The following is a 14,230-nucleotide window of genomic DNA, read 5'->3' on the forward strand; positions in this document are numbered from 1 at the left end:
GTTTTATTATTTTAGTACTTTAAGAGGGAAGAACTCAACTTTATATCCAGTAATGAGTTGGACCCTATGTCCCTGATTATGCCTGGAAACCCTAGAACTAGACAACCAGTTGTTCAAGAAGCAGATAAATCTTCAAGTTCTAAGAAGAAGAAAGGAAAGAAAGCAGCAGCAACTAAAACTGATGCAACTAGTTTGCTAGTTGTTGCCCTTAAAAGACTCCTTCCAGTTGGGTTGAACCTGTTTGCTGGTAAAGAGCAGGAGCTGGTGCAACATTGTAAAGATAAATTCCTCAGTCAGAATGAAGAGGAGGATATTACAGAGTTCTGTAAAAACCAGTTGACCCTGCCAAACAAGTTCGATCCATCTGATGCTCTTCTATGGCAGCACCATCTATACTCAACACTAGGAAACAAACAATGTGTCTCTGCTGACAAAATGAAAACTGAAGAGCTAGAACTTCTTGTCAATAGGATTGTTGCGATGGGAAAAGTTCTTTACGGGCTCCATGTTGTAAGTATTTTACTTTACAGATATTTCATTTAAAAAACTGCTCTTAAATGTTTTTATATAAAAATTATAGAATTTGAATTCCTTTTATTCCAATTTTTCTTACTAGAAATTTTTTTTAAATCCTGGCAAAAAATCTTTATCTTTTTGTTTTTAGATTGATCATCCCTCGATAGCTGGAGGAAAGGGAAGTGCTCCTAAGGTTGTCTCTATCCAGAGAAAACGCGCTGTTATTGCCTGTTTCCGCCAAACTTCTCTGCATTCCCTACCCAAGCATGCTGCTATCAACCTGTTCTTAAAAACCTACACAGATGTCTGGTTGAATGATGAGAACAGTGGACAGGAAGTTATTATTGATCATCTAACAATGACTTTCGAGGAGGCTGAGATGAAGAAGTCTGAACCTGAAGAGGAATCTGCCTCAGCAGATCAACTAACTCAGCTTGTTCATATGTTCAGTCAGTCTGCAATCATGGAGAGGTCTGGCGACCTACCTGATGATGATTTGTACATGGCATACTGCGATATCATGGCTAAATCATGTGGAGGAGGAGAGGAGGAAGGAGGTGAGGAGGAAGAGGAAGGAGAAGGACCTTCTCTTCAGGAACAAGAGATAGAGAAGATGAGACTTGAGTTTAATCAGGGTAGGCTGGCAGAACGAGGAGTAGCGGAGATGGTTTTGAACAATATAACAGCTGGAAAAGGGAATGCTAGTGATATGATTGAGAAGACTCTAGGTCTAGGTATATCTATTCTTGAAGGTGGAAACCTTGATGTTCAATCTCAAATGTTAGAAATCTTGAAAGAAAAGAAAGAGTCTGGATTCTTCACATCGATTGCTGGACTCTTAGCTTCAGCATCCGTCCTCAACCTGGATGCTTTTGAGAGAAACACCAAAGCTGAAGGTTTAGGAGTTGGGCCTGATGGACCTGCTGGAGAGAAGAATATGCATGATGCTGAGTTTACAACCAGTCTTCTTAGATTTCTCCAGCTCACTTCTGAAGGCCATAACAACGACTGGCAGAACTACTTGAGAAATCAACCTGGAAATCCAACTATTGTAAATCTTGTAATCTGCACTGTGGATTATCTGCTCCGACTTCAAGAATCTATAATGGATTTCTACTGGTATTACTCCAGGAAGGAGCTGATAGATCCTGCCGGACAATCCAACTTCTTCACTGCTATCGGAGTAGCAAGTCAAGTTTTCAACACAATTACTGAGATTATCCAGGGTCCTTGTGTTGGTAACCAGCAAGCTCTAGCTATGTCAAGGCTGTGGGACGCGGTTGGAGGATTTCTTTTCCTGTTTGCGCATTTACAGGAGAAACTCTCTAAGAACGCATCCCAGGTTGATCTTCTGAAAGAAATCTTGAACCTGCAGGCAGATATGGTAGTGATGTTGCTCTCTATGCTTGAAGGTTAGATAGTTTATTCTTATATAATTGATTTAACATTAGAATAAGTTCTAATCTTTGTAACCCAGGAAATGTGTTGAATGGAACTATTGGTAAACAAATGGTGGATACCTTGGTAGAATCTACAGCCAATGTCGAGGTAGGTATCACTAAACTGTTTGAATATCCTAAAAATCTGAAAAAAAGTATCGTAAAATTCGCTAGGATATTTTTTATGATACAAGTCGAGGAAACAAGCATCACTTACTTTTAAAACATTAATAATTACAACAAAAATTCTTATCACTTTACAGATTGATTTGTGATGTTCATATCAGATAGATCGTCTTTAATATGATTTATTGAGAAGAACTGATGAATGTTCACTATATTGAAATAAAAGATTTTTACATTGTACATGCATGTACCCAGCTGGAGTACCAGGCGTTACACAGGGTTGAAAAGAAGTTTAAAAATCTCATTTTTAGCCTATGTCACCCCCGGGGAAAGTGGGTTTCTGAAAAAAATGTCGGCAACGGTATATCTGTTTGGCCAGCTATATCGAAATAACATAAATAAATGAGCAAAAAACCTTATTATATAGAACATGTATAATGGCTGATTGAGAAAAGTAACTCTTCTTAAACAGTATATTATGTTTTAGATGCTATAAAATAATAATATTGTCATTCTCTAGCTGATTTTGAATTACTTCAAATTGTTCCTAAGCCTGCCAAGTGAAGAGGTTTGTAATGGAGAGATATCCATGTATTCATTGCAACCCTTGATTCTAATCCAGATATTTTATCTCCGTACTTACCCTTTTGATTTTAACATGTGCGTGAATCTTGAAAATCTGATACCCTGAACTTCGGAGTCATCGAAAGAATTTATAAAATGTCGTCTGGCAATTTTTCAATGGTTTTTTTCTTTTATACCAAAATCTTAGTAACTATTAAATAAATAAATAGCCATGAAATATGCGGGAACAATTTAAAAGTGCTCTATATTATTAGTTATTCAATTAAAAAAATTTAATATCTGAAGCATTTCATTATAGGATGTTTAGAAAACGACATTTAAAAACTCTTTCAATGCCTCCGAAGTTCTGGGTTATTAACTGTATGTAAATTGTAGTTGATGCACAGATACCTCCATAAACTCTAATCCTTCTGTGCTAGTCGATGCACATTTAATAACCCTATTTTTGTATCCCTCTATCCTAATCTATGTTTTGCAATCCCTAAACTCAAATCCTTCTCGTGCTGGTCGTTTCACATTTAAAAATCCTTTTTGGATCCTTATATTATATTATCTGTTTTACAATCCAAAAAATCTAATGTCTCTGCTCTAGTCGATGCAAAAATAATGATCCCTTTTTTATCCATCTATCCTATGCTTTGCAATCCATAAACTCTAATCCCTCTTGTGCTGGTCGATGTACAAATAATAATCCTTTTTTGCTCCCTGTATTCTATTCAATATTTTGCAATCCATAAACTCTGGTCCTTCTGTTCTAGTCGATACACAGATGATAATCCCTTTTTATCCCTCTATCCTAATCCATATTTTCCAAATCATAATCTCGAATCCCTCTCGTGCTAGTCGATGCACAGATAATAATCCTTTTATTAATTCCTGTATTCTAATCTATTTATGTTTTGCAATCTATAAACTCTAATCCCTAGCTCTCGGGCTAGTCGATGTAATAATTTTAATCTTTTTTTAATTCCCTTTATTCTGATCTTTAGGATTTGATTCCTTTATTTTCATCCATACATTCTGCCTTAAAATCCATACATTCTGCCTTAAAATCCATACATTCTGCCTTAAAATCCATACATTCTGCCTTAAAATCCATACATTCTGCCTTAAACATTCTGCGTTTTGTTTTATTGAAGTTGCTTTTATTTCTTAATTTTAGAAAACTATCTCATTTTAAATACTTGAATACACTTAAAAGTCGGCTCGGTCTCAATAGTGGATGCATCATTCTCATAATTGTGTAGCTCGGTGTGAAGAATAATGAGTATAAAACTAGGAAGTCTATATAGACTATAATAAACTGCAACAGATGCAACTAAAGAAATCAGGTCATGCTTATAAACTGCAGTTTTTTTTAACTCCAAAATAGCTTATATTTAGGCGGTTGGGGGGGCAGTCTGACAGGATTCAATTTTGAACTGTTTCTCGAAAAGGAGAATGTAAGATATCTTCTTTCCCTCTGGATTTGTCAAAAATTTGAAAATTGTAAAATTCAATAAAGAAATCCAGGAATGAAACTGCAAATCCTGTTTATTTTAAATAGCTGCAACAAGAGTTGAGTTGAAACTTCCAAGGTATTTATTCAAGATAATTTATTTAAATATTTTTACGAAACTTAACTTGCAGATTAAGTATACTCAAATACAGATTATATTTTTATTATTTCTGACCTGAACCCGCATGATTTCCTCAATTAACCTAAACTAACCTACTTGTTTTGTTAAAATATGAAATAAAAATATGGGAACTGAAAGTTGACAGAACTTTTCTTGAATTTCCATGTTTTTTGACTAACTCTGTATCTCTAGCAGTTATGTATAGTTGGTTTCTTTACTGTCTAAAGTACTTAAATTCACTAAGGAGAACCAACTATAATGTTTTAAACAAACAAATAAAAACTTTGCATTAATTTACGATTATTTCCAGTTTTAGAAACAATTTACTCCGCTTTCTCTGAATCCTTATCTAAGTAATGTTTTCTGGAACCCGGATCCCGGAGCTATCTCTAATCCTGTTCTGTCTCTAGCTAAAATTATGACCAAGAGTAGAAAACTCTGCATGCTTTTCTAACCCTAAATACACCACAGCTTCAACCTTGCCATTTATACTTTAATTTCAGTCATGACATCAGATGAGATAATTTAGAGGTTGCAGATGTGGTTCGATAATGTATAGCTCTAGGTATAGATTTAGACTAGAATATTACTAATAGGAGATGGATGAGAACGGAGACGGAACAGTTTCTCCACGTGAGATGAGAGACAGATTAGAAGCAACTAAAAACTACACAAGGTACATAGATGAATATTGAAATCAAATCAACTATCAAGATTTTCAAAATTTTGAATTTAAAAAAGAACATGGTCATTTGAGTTTCTTAGCTTTAAATTAATTGAAATGTTGCCAAATATTTATTTTATTTGTTTTCATTTAAAAACTTCCAAGAAAAGTTCAGAATTTTTTTTTAACTTATGCATTTCTAGAGAAGAGATTGAGTTCTTGTTGCTCTGCTGTGAGGAAAACCATGAGGGAAAAATCGACTACGTTGCCTTCAAGGACACCTTCTACGAACCCTCAAAGGCTATCGGGTTCAACCTGGCAGTTCTTCTCACCAACCTCTCGGAGCATATGACCAACGATCCTAGGTTGGCCAAATTTCTGGAGACGGCCGCGTCGGTTCTCAACTTTTTCGAAGCTTTTCTGGGCAGAATTGAAATCAAAACTGCGGATAAGGTTGAAAGGGTCTATTTTGAAATTGATGAGGCCAATATTGAACAGTGGGAGAAACCTCAGATTAGAGAATCTAAAAATGCATTCTTCCACAATTGCATCAGCGAGGGAGAGGGCGAACGGATGGAGCAATTCGTTGATTTCTGCGAAGACGCCATTTTTGAGATGCAAATGGCTGCTTCTTTAATGGCGACTGATGAAGAAGTTAAGACCGTGAAGGCAGCTCCATCTATACCTGGAGAGGATGAACCAAGAGGAATTATTGCTCCACTCAAGGAAAATATAGCTCTAGGGATAAGTACAGTAGTGAATGGTATAAAGATGTTGCACCCTGCAAATATATCTGCTGGGATCGCAAAGCTGAAGACAATGACACCTTTAGAAATTGTCTTGGGTATGTTTACTCTAATGTTCTATTGTATATACGGAGTAGGACTTGGAACAATCTGGGTTAATCAGATAGTTTTCGGAACCATTCTCAAACTGATGAGAGGACAGCAGAAGGAAGTGCAGAAAACAGGTGCCGGAGAAATCGCAAGTTTCAAGAAAGCTCCGATTGTGGAGGCTAAACCTTCAGGGCCGGCTTCGGAGATATCAACAGTTCATTCTAATCAACCTCCTTCTGAAGCATTCGCCTCTGCTCTTGGAATATCCGACAGTCTAGAGAAGCTAGCTCAAGAAAAGAAGGAAAAGGATGATCTCGCAGCACAACAAGAAGCTGCAATGAAAGCTGCTGAAGATGCCAAGAGGAAAAAAGCTGCTTCAACATCGTCAGCTGCCCCATCATTCAATTTTGGAAAGTATTTGAAAAAAATGACAAGTTTCTTGGCAAGAAACTTTTTCACCATGAAGTTTGCCGCCCTCGTGATTGCCTTCATCATCAACTTCATGCTTCTATTCTACAGAGTATCACAGATTGAGGAGGATGGAGAACCTATTGAGGATGATGGAATGGGAGGTTTAGAAATGGACATAGATGAAGATTCTATTGGAGATGATCTTGCTCCTCCAGATGATGAAACTGCCCTTGAAGTCGGAGATGATGGAGAAGGTGGAGATGAGGAGGATGTTGAAGAATATATTCATGTTGAAGAAAGATTTTACTACCTGGAGTATATAATTAGTATTCTCGGTCTCATCCATGCTCTTCTCTCTTTTTGTATGCTAATTGCCTACTACAACCTCAAGATCCCTCTAGCTATCTTCAAGCGGGAGAAGGAGGTTGCCAGGAAGATGGAGTTTGATGGAATCTATATATCCGAGCAACCAGAAGATGATAACTTGAAAGGACACTGGGACAAAATGGTGATCTCTGCCAAATCATTCCCAGTCAACTATTGGGATAAGTTTGTCAAGAAAAGGGTCAGGGAAAAGTATTCTGAAACCTTTGAATTTGATGCTCTGTGTGAAATCCTGGGTATGGAGAAGAGTGCAATCCCCGCTGAGAGCAGTGAAGAAACAGGAATAATGGCAACATTGAAGTCAATAGACTGGAGATATCAAGTCTGGCAGGTTGGAGTTACTGTTACAGATAATGTAAGTGCAATAAATATGATTTTAATTATTGATTGATCTGGAAATAAATTTATATTATTTCAGACCTTCCTCTATCTTCTATTCTACTTTATTTTCTCTGTGCTGGGTAACTACAACTATTTCTTCTTTGCTGCACATCTGATTGATGTAGCTGTAGGAGTACCTGCTCTCAGGATCATCCTGCAGGCTATCACATACAACGGGAAGGAGTTGGTTCTCACTGTGGGTCTTCTCTCCATTGTCTGCTACATCTACACCGTCCTTGCCTTCAACTTCTTCCGTGAGTTTTATGTAGCTGAGGGAGAAGAGGGAGAGGATCCGGATCAGAAATGTCACGATATGTTCACGTGCTTCGTCTTCCATCTGTATCAAGGAGTTCGAGCTGGTGGTGGTATTGGTGACGTCATTGAACCACCTGATGGAGCAGATAACGAGTTTGTGAGAATCTTCTTCGATATTTCATTCTTCTTGTTCATCATTGTCATCTTGCTTGCCATCATTCAAGGTTTCATTATTGATGCGTTCGGAGCATTGAGAGATCAGCTGCAAGGAGTAGAGGACGAACTCTCAAATAATTGCTTTATTTGTGGCATTGGAAAGGACTATCTAGACGGAATACCGCATGGATTCGATATCCATGTGCAGAAGGAGCACAACCTTGCAAACTATCTATTCTTCCTGATGTATCTGATTAACAAGGATGAGAATGATTACACAGGACAGGAAACATATGTTTGGAACATGTATCAAGAAAGGTAATTTTATTAAGTTTCAAGATCTGATTCAACGCAATATTATTTTTAATCCAGGTGCTGGGACTTCTTCCCTGCCGGAGACTGCTTCAGGAAGCAGTATGAGAGTGAACTTGGAGGAGGAGGAGGATAATTCTCAACCTTAATTAGAATTCTGGAAAAGAATTAGCACGGGACGGAATTTAATTACTATATAATCCTGACAGGGTAGGATACAATTCTATCCTGACAGGGTAGGATACAATTCTATCCTGACAGGGTAGGATACTATTCTATCCAGACAGGATAGGATACAATTCTATCCCGACAGGGTAGAATACAATTCTATCCTGACAGGGTAGGATACAATTCTATCCTGACAGGGTAGGATAAATTCTATCCTGACAGGGTAGGATAAATTCTATCCTGACAGGGTAGGATAAATTCTATCCTGACAGGGTAGGATACAATTCTATCCTGACAGGGTAGGATACAATTCTATCCTGACAGGGTAGGATACTATTCTATCCTGACAGGGTAGAATACAATTCTATCCTGACAGGGTAGAATACAATTCTATCCTGACAGGGTAGGATACAATTCTATTCTGACAGTGTAGGATAAATTCTATCCTGACAGGGTAGGATACTATTCTATCCAGACAGGATAGGATACAATTCTATCCTGACAGGGTAGGATACAATTCTATCCTGACAGAGTAGGATACTATTCTATCCAGACAGGGTAGGATACAATTCTATCCAGACAGGATAGGATACAATTCTATCCTGACAGGGTAGGATACTATTCTATCCTGACAGGGTAGGATACTATTCTACCCTGACAGGGTAGGATACTATTCTATCCTGAAAGGGTAAGATACTATTCTATTCAGACAGGGTTAAATATATTTCTATTACAAAAGGTCGAATAAGTTTTTTGTTTTGTTTTGATAGAATAGAAAATAAACCTAGCTTTATTAAATTAAATTAAAAATTTTTCGAAGATCTTTTATGAAGAGAGATTTTCCAACTTATGTTTTTTCAAGCACAATCTTTTCCATTTTATAAATTTCACATAAATTTTAAGCTGTTTTTATTATAAAAGATCTTAATAGTTTTTATTAGTTTATAGAGGAAATCTGTTGACATCCCTGAATACATTTTGATATAAAGTTAATTTAATCTGTAGATCTCAGGTTCCAAGTGTATAATATTACATAGGATTTTAAATATAAAAGAAACAGGGCTCAGATTAAACCCTTTACCATTCATTGGTGAAAATATAAATCTGAATATCAAATTAGACCTTCGATATTTCAAACTATGAATTCTGTATGATCAATGAATTTAAAATAGAAATGTCAAAGGTTTACACCATCAGGTTGAAAAGATATACGGATTTGAGAATTTGAGTTTGTGTTACCGAAATCAAAGATGTTTTACAAAGAAAAAGTTTTCAAAATGGGGGGTGGGGTGGGGCGGAATAGGTACAGGAGAGAAAATATTTATATACATTTTAAAGAACTATGTAATTTGCCAGTTACAATAATAAGAAAACTTGGATTGTTCTACAAAAAACTTGTGTCACAAGATCTAGACTTGATTGTCGAAATATAAATATATATATAAAGATATTGTAGCATAATAGCTAAACTTAATCACACTTCGTTACAAAGAACTTGTAACATAGTAGCTAAACTTGATTACAATTTGTTACAAAGAACTGTAACATGACGAATAAACCTTATCTGTTTTCTACAAGTCAGTCTAAAGCGTATCTGTAGAAAAAGTTAAAGGGGAATATACGAAGCCATTTCAAATTACTCTGTATTCGACATAACAAATTCACAACGGCACCCAACGAGGTCATAGTGTATAGAGTGATGATGTACGCTAATCCTTTACCAATTGTATAGGCCAAGACCAGGGAGTAAGGAATAGAAGGGAGATACAACTGACGCGGTTCGCCCTACCATATGATTTTACATGCTTTGCAGACGGTACTCCATTTGTATAAGAAATATTCAGAATAGGTTATTGTATACGCAGTAAATGTACATCAGACAAATATTTCTTATACAAATGAAATACCGTCTGCAAAGCATGCATAATCATATGGTAGGGCGAACCGCGTCAGTTGTATCTCCCTTCTATTCCTTAATCCCTGGCCAAGACTGTACCGAGAGCGTACTGCATATTTGTTTATTATCAGGAGATTCTGGCCTAACCTATAGTATATTATTATTAGTAAACTGTTGTAAGTGTACGGTACAGCTAACTGAGCACACAGGTAGGAAATTATCATACCCCCTGGCGATACCCTTGAAATTTGGTATGGGCACAATAGATTGATAATTCCTTTTTTTCTTCTTAATTTATAAATTTTCCTCAAAAAAGTCACTTGCGTATTAATGCAATTGAGACAAGGCTGGCAATTGACAGAGTTTATCTCTTTTCAAGACGACGATATCTTCCTCATGGTTATACTTTTAAATAGGACACGTGTTTCTTTAAACAGAGGGTCTCTTCAAAGAACTGTACAGTCCCTTTAAAGAAGAAAACGTCCTGTTCTTAAATGAATAAAAATGCATCGTAGAGTTTTTTGACAAAAAAATCTTTCAGAGCTTTGTCTAAAATCTTTTATTTGGATGAGTGCTCTTGATATATTGCATGTATACATTATACAATATATTTGTCGGTGCACTGCAAAATATTTTCAATATATTTGCATACATTTGTTCAGATCAATTTAAGACTGTTTTAAGGATTCAAATAAATAATTCAATTCAACAGATGTATAATCTTTAATTTTGGTGTTAGAAACTCTTTATTTAAAACCAATAATCTACCATAGCAGCATATACTAAGGGAAGTTAGGGGACTTAGTTCTATGAAACAAATTGGCAATTACGCAATGGAACATAAAATGTCAGAATCAGACGCGCATAAGAATCAATGTATCCTTCCAAACCAAACCTTAAGACGAGGTCCGCAAAAGGTGCAACACGACATAATTGCTAAAATTTTTGCTTTATGTAATTTTTTTGTTATATGCCATATTTGCTATATAAGTTTTTTCTATGTGAAAAACGTCCTTGCCTGTTCTAGCAGCAGTGTTTCACCGAGTTGGTAAATGGAATTCACAACTAGCTGTTTAGTCTGCATTAAAAATCGAAAATCAATAAATTAAAAAGTTCGGAGAGCTGTGTAAACTGTAAAGTTTTTTCGCAAGGTCCGATGCAACTGAAGACATGCCAGAGTACCAATTGTTATTTTTTTCTCCAAGTTTCAAAGGTAAAGAAAAATAACATTTAGATTAATACAAAACTCATAAATTAATATGTAAAAACATATTATTACCAAAATGGTGCGCAGGGGTGCAATTTGGTTCTCTACATTTAGAATTTAATTATAAAAACATACTGTTTATAAAAAGATATATGTTTTTAATTTGATGCAGTACTCATGGATTTATGAAAACATTGATTGTAATTCTCAAAAAAATCTTTGCCCGACGGATTTTGCTAAACTATACACCCCAAATAGAATTGAAAATTGATAAAATTGGTTAATAATTAAACTGAGTTTTGGCCACAAACTCAGATTTTTAATCCCTATATCTTTGAAACCCGATGTCATTGACCTTTCATATTTCAAGCTAAGAATTCTGTTAGAATAAATAGACTAAATCTAAAATATCGAAGATTTAAACCAGGTAGAAAATATATAGAGATTGAACACTTGAGTTTGTTGAGGAAATAAGTTCTTTTTTATTATAAAAAATCAAAGTTTTTTTCAAAATATCTCTGTAAATTTAAAAATATCTCTGTAAATTTTAAATATAAGAAAACAGTATACCCAATTTTGGAACCCTCACAGTGATTTTAAGATTACATGATAATAATAGTTGATAATTTACAGTAAACATGTCTAGTGCTACAAAAAGTATTTGTGAGCTAATAAGATAAAATTAAAGGCGAAGACGTTGCGATTCTTTATAGTCTTGAAAATTGATGCAACTTTTCATAGAAAAGAAGGCCCTGTATATCACACAAATTAACCTTATTGATGCCCTATTTTCAAAAAAGCTATTTTGGTGACACCATGCGATGAAAAAAATACATAAAAATTTGAAATATCATCATTTTCCGTAGTTTACTTTACCCTTAGTGCAATTCCAGTAAATGTTCTCTGTCATGTCTAAGATATCGGGGTTCGGAGAAAGGTTCTGAAAACACCGGAACTTCTAGGTCTGGGCTACTGTTGAGACACGTGATCGATTATATTTCTCAGAGACATAAAACCAACAACTGTTTACAATGTGTACTGCAGTGTACAATAAATGTAGACCAGAAACTAGCAAAAACAAAACATAATGATGTTTTAAAAATGTTACTTTTCCTAGATAAGTATAGTAAAACTTTAATGATAATATTGTTATTCTATAAGCATCAAGAAACACTAGATTTAATCGTTCTTAAAACTGAAATTCTTGGAATGGATTTTGAAACTGTCCTGGAGTTGTTAAAATAAAAAATTTATTTTTAAAAGATAAAAGTGCCGTTTTTATTGTCACAAGTGACTCATCATTTGAAGAGTGCCAAAAATCAGGCAAAAACGATTCAATTGGAACCATTTAAACTGTATGTTTGTCAAGAAAATATTAACTATTTTGAAAAGCGCCTCAGGAATTTCTACAGCAAAAGAAGAAATACATTTTAGGCCCTTTTTGGTTCCACTTCATACAGTAAAACAACCAAAAGTTACCATTTTTTCCATATTAAAGGTTGTTTGCACCACTCTTTTATTAAAACTTGCGATATCAATAGTTAACTGGATTAAAAACCAAATTTTTTATATGTTTAGATAATCCTGGTATATGTTAATATGTTTAGATGATCCTGGTATATGTTGATATGTTTAGATGATCCTGGTATATGTTGATATGTTCCTGAAACTGAAAGATATCTCCGACTCTCCCTCCTTTAAGGAATCTGATATTAACCATGACGGAACAATATTTCCCAAGGATTTCAAGGACAAACTGGAATCTTCTAAGAAATATTCAGGGTTGGTAAAATCATTCACATTTAAATATCTATTAAATAAATACCCCCCTCCCCTTCCCATTATAGTGCATTAATTATTGAACCACATAGTGTTATTATCTCTTGATACAAAATTTTCAAAAAGTATTTCTGCAAACTCATGAAAAAGCTTTTATGGAAATAAACCTTATAAAAAGAATGGAGGAGATAAAGTGGTAAACTTAAAGAAACTATCCAAGATTGGGAATTAAATCAAGATAACAGAAAACTATTATATATTTGGCTGCAACAAGGACCCTTGCGGAAAAGATTACAGCTAAGAACTGATATTTCTGATTACAGGGAAGAACTGATATTTCTGATTACAGGGAAGAGCTGATATTTCTGATTACAGGGAAGAACTGATATTTCTGATTACAGGGAAGAACTGATATTTTTGATTACAGGGAAGAACTGATAATTCTGATTACAGGGAAGAACTAATATTTCTGATTACAGGAAAAAACTTATATTCCTGATTTCAAGGAAGAGCCGATATTTCTGATTACAGGGATGAAATGATATTTCTGATAACAGCGAAGAATTGATATTTTTGAGTTCAGGGAAGAACTGATATTTCTGATTACAGGGAAGAAATGATATTTCTGATTAGAGAGAATAACTGATATCTATGATTACAGGGAAGAGCTGATATTTCTGATGAGCTGTGTCCCTGAAACGAACCACGAGGGGAAGGTTGACTATGTAGAGTTTGTTGAGATGTACTACGAACCTGCTAAAGCTATCGGTATTCCGTCAAATATAATACATAATGGAAATTCTTCAACTCGAAAACCATTTTATTTTCCCAGCTTGTCTTTCTGAAACTATTTAAAAATAAATATTTAATTTAGGATTTAACGTAGCAGTTCTTTTTACCAATCTATCGGAGCATATGCCAAACGATCCTAGGCTAGCAAAGTAAGATATAATCCATGTTGATTTACATCCTTTTCCTTGATTAGAAACTTACCACTCAAAGGTCTGCGACTTCCAGTTGCAAAAAGACTAGAAAAGAAATACGTTCTTGACACAAACTCTTATTTCCAAATCCCTATATCTTTGCTACCTGATGTAGTAGACCTTTGATATTTTAAACTATAGAACTATGTCAGATCAATATATAATAGGTTTAAGCTTAAATCTCAAAGGTTTACACCATCAGGTTGCAAAGGTGAGGGATTAAAAAAGTTGAGTTTGTCGCAAAAACTCTTCTTTAGAGTTAGATACAAGTGTTCAGTTTTATTTCTGTATTAATTTTGCCAGAATAGAGATTGAAAAAAAACATTTTAAAATTTAAGGTTTCTGGAGAGCGCAGGTTCAGTTCTTAACTACTTTGAATCTTTCCTAGGACGCATAGAGATTAAAACAGCGGAGAAGGTATTTTTTACCTCCCCAGGGGGGGAGGTGAAGGAGGATTGTTTTGCAAACATTTACACAAACTAGAGGGGGGGTGCTTCGTCTTCCATCTGTAT

The 14,230-nt window shown here is 35.1% G+C and overlaps 1 protein-coding gene across 6 annotated transcripts in view; it reads left to right on the forward strand.

Annotated features, from left to right (window-relative positions):
- The window catches only part of LOC111695266 (ryanodine receptor), a 45,725-nt gene that overhangs the window by 20,871 nt on the left and 10,624 nt on the right, over window positions 1–14,230 (forward strand). For 2 of the 6 annotated variants that reach the window (XM_023464511.1, XM_023464515.1), the window contains 8 exons: window positions 16–510; window positions 665–1,928; window positions 1,994–2,064; window positions 2,602–2,649; window positions 4,882–4,961; window positions 5,153–6,935; window positions 6,999–7,690; window positions 7,745–8,594. In XM_023464511.1, coding sequence (XP_023320279.1) covers window positions 16–510; window positions 665–1,928; window positions 1,994–2,064; window positions 2,602–2,649; window positions 4,882–4,961; window positions 5,153–6,935; window positions 6,999–7,690; window positions 7,745–7,820 — 4,509 coding nt within the window. In that variant the 3' untranslated portion in view covers window positions 7,821–8,594. Of the gene's footprint in view, window positions 1–15; window positions 511–664; window positions 1,929–1,993; window positions 2,065–2,601; window positions 2,650–4,881; window positions 4,962–5,152; window positions 6,936–6,998; window positions 7,691–7,744; window positions 8,595–12,592; window positions 12,739–13,084; window positions 13,137–13,396; window positions 13,504–13,609; window positions 13,677–14,056; window positions 14,136–14,230 lie in introns of those variants that run through there. The other 4 variants (XM_023464510.1, XM_023464513.1, XM_023464512.1 and 1 more) reach the window with 3 other exon arrangements.

The sequence above is a fragment of the Eurytemora carolleeae genome, unplaced genomic scaffold (assembly GCF_000591075.1).
Source record: "Eurytemora carolleeae unplaced genomic scaffold, Eaff_2.0 scaffold160, whole genome shotgun sequence".
In the NCBI taxonomy this organism is placed as follows: domain Eukaryota; kingdom Metazoa; phylum Arthropoda; class Copepoda; order Calanoida; family Temoridae; genus Eurytemora; species Eurytemora carolleeae.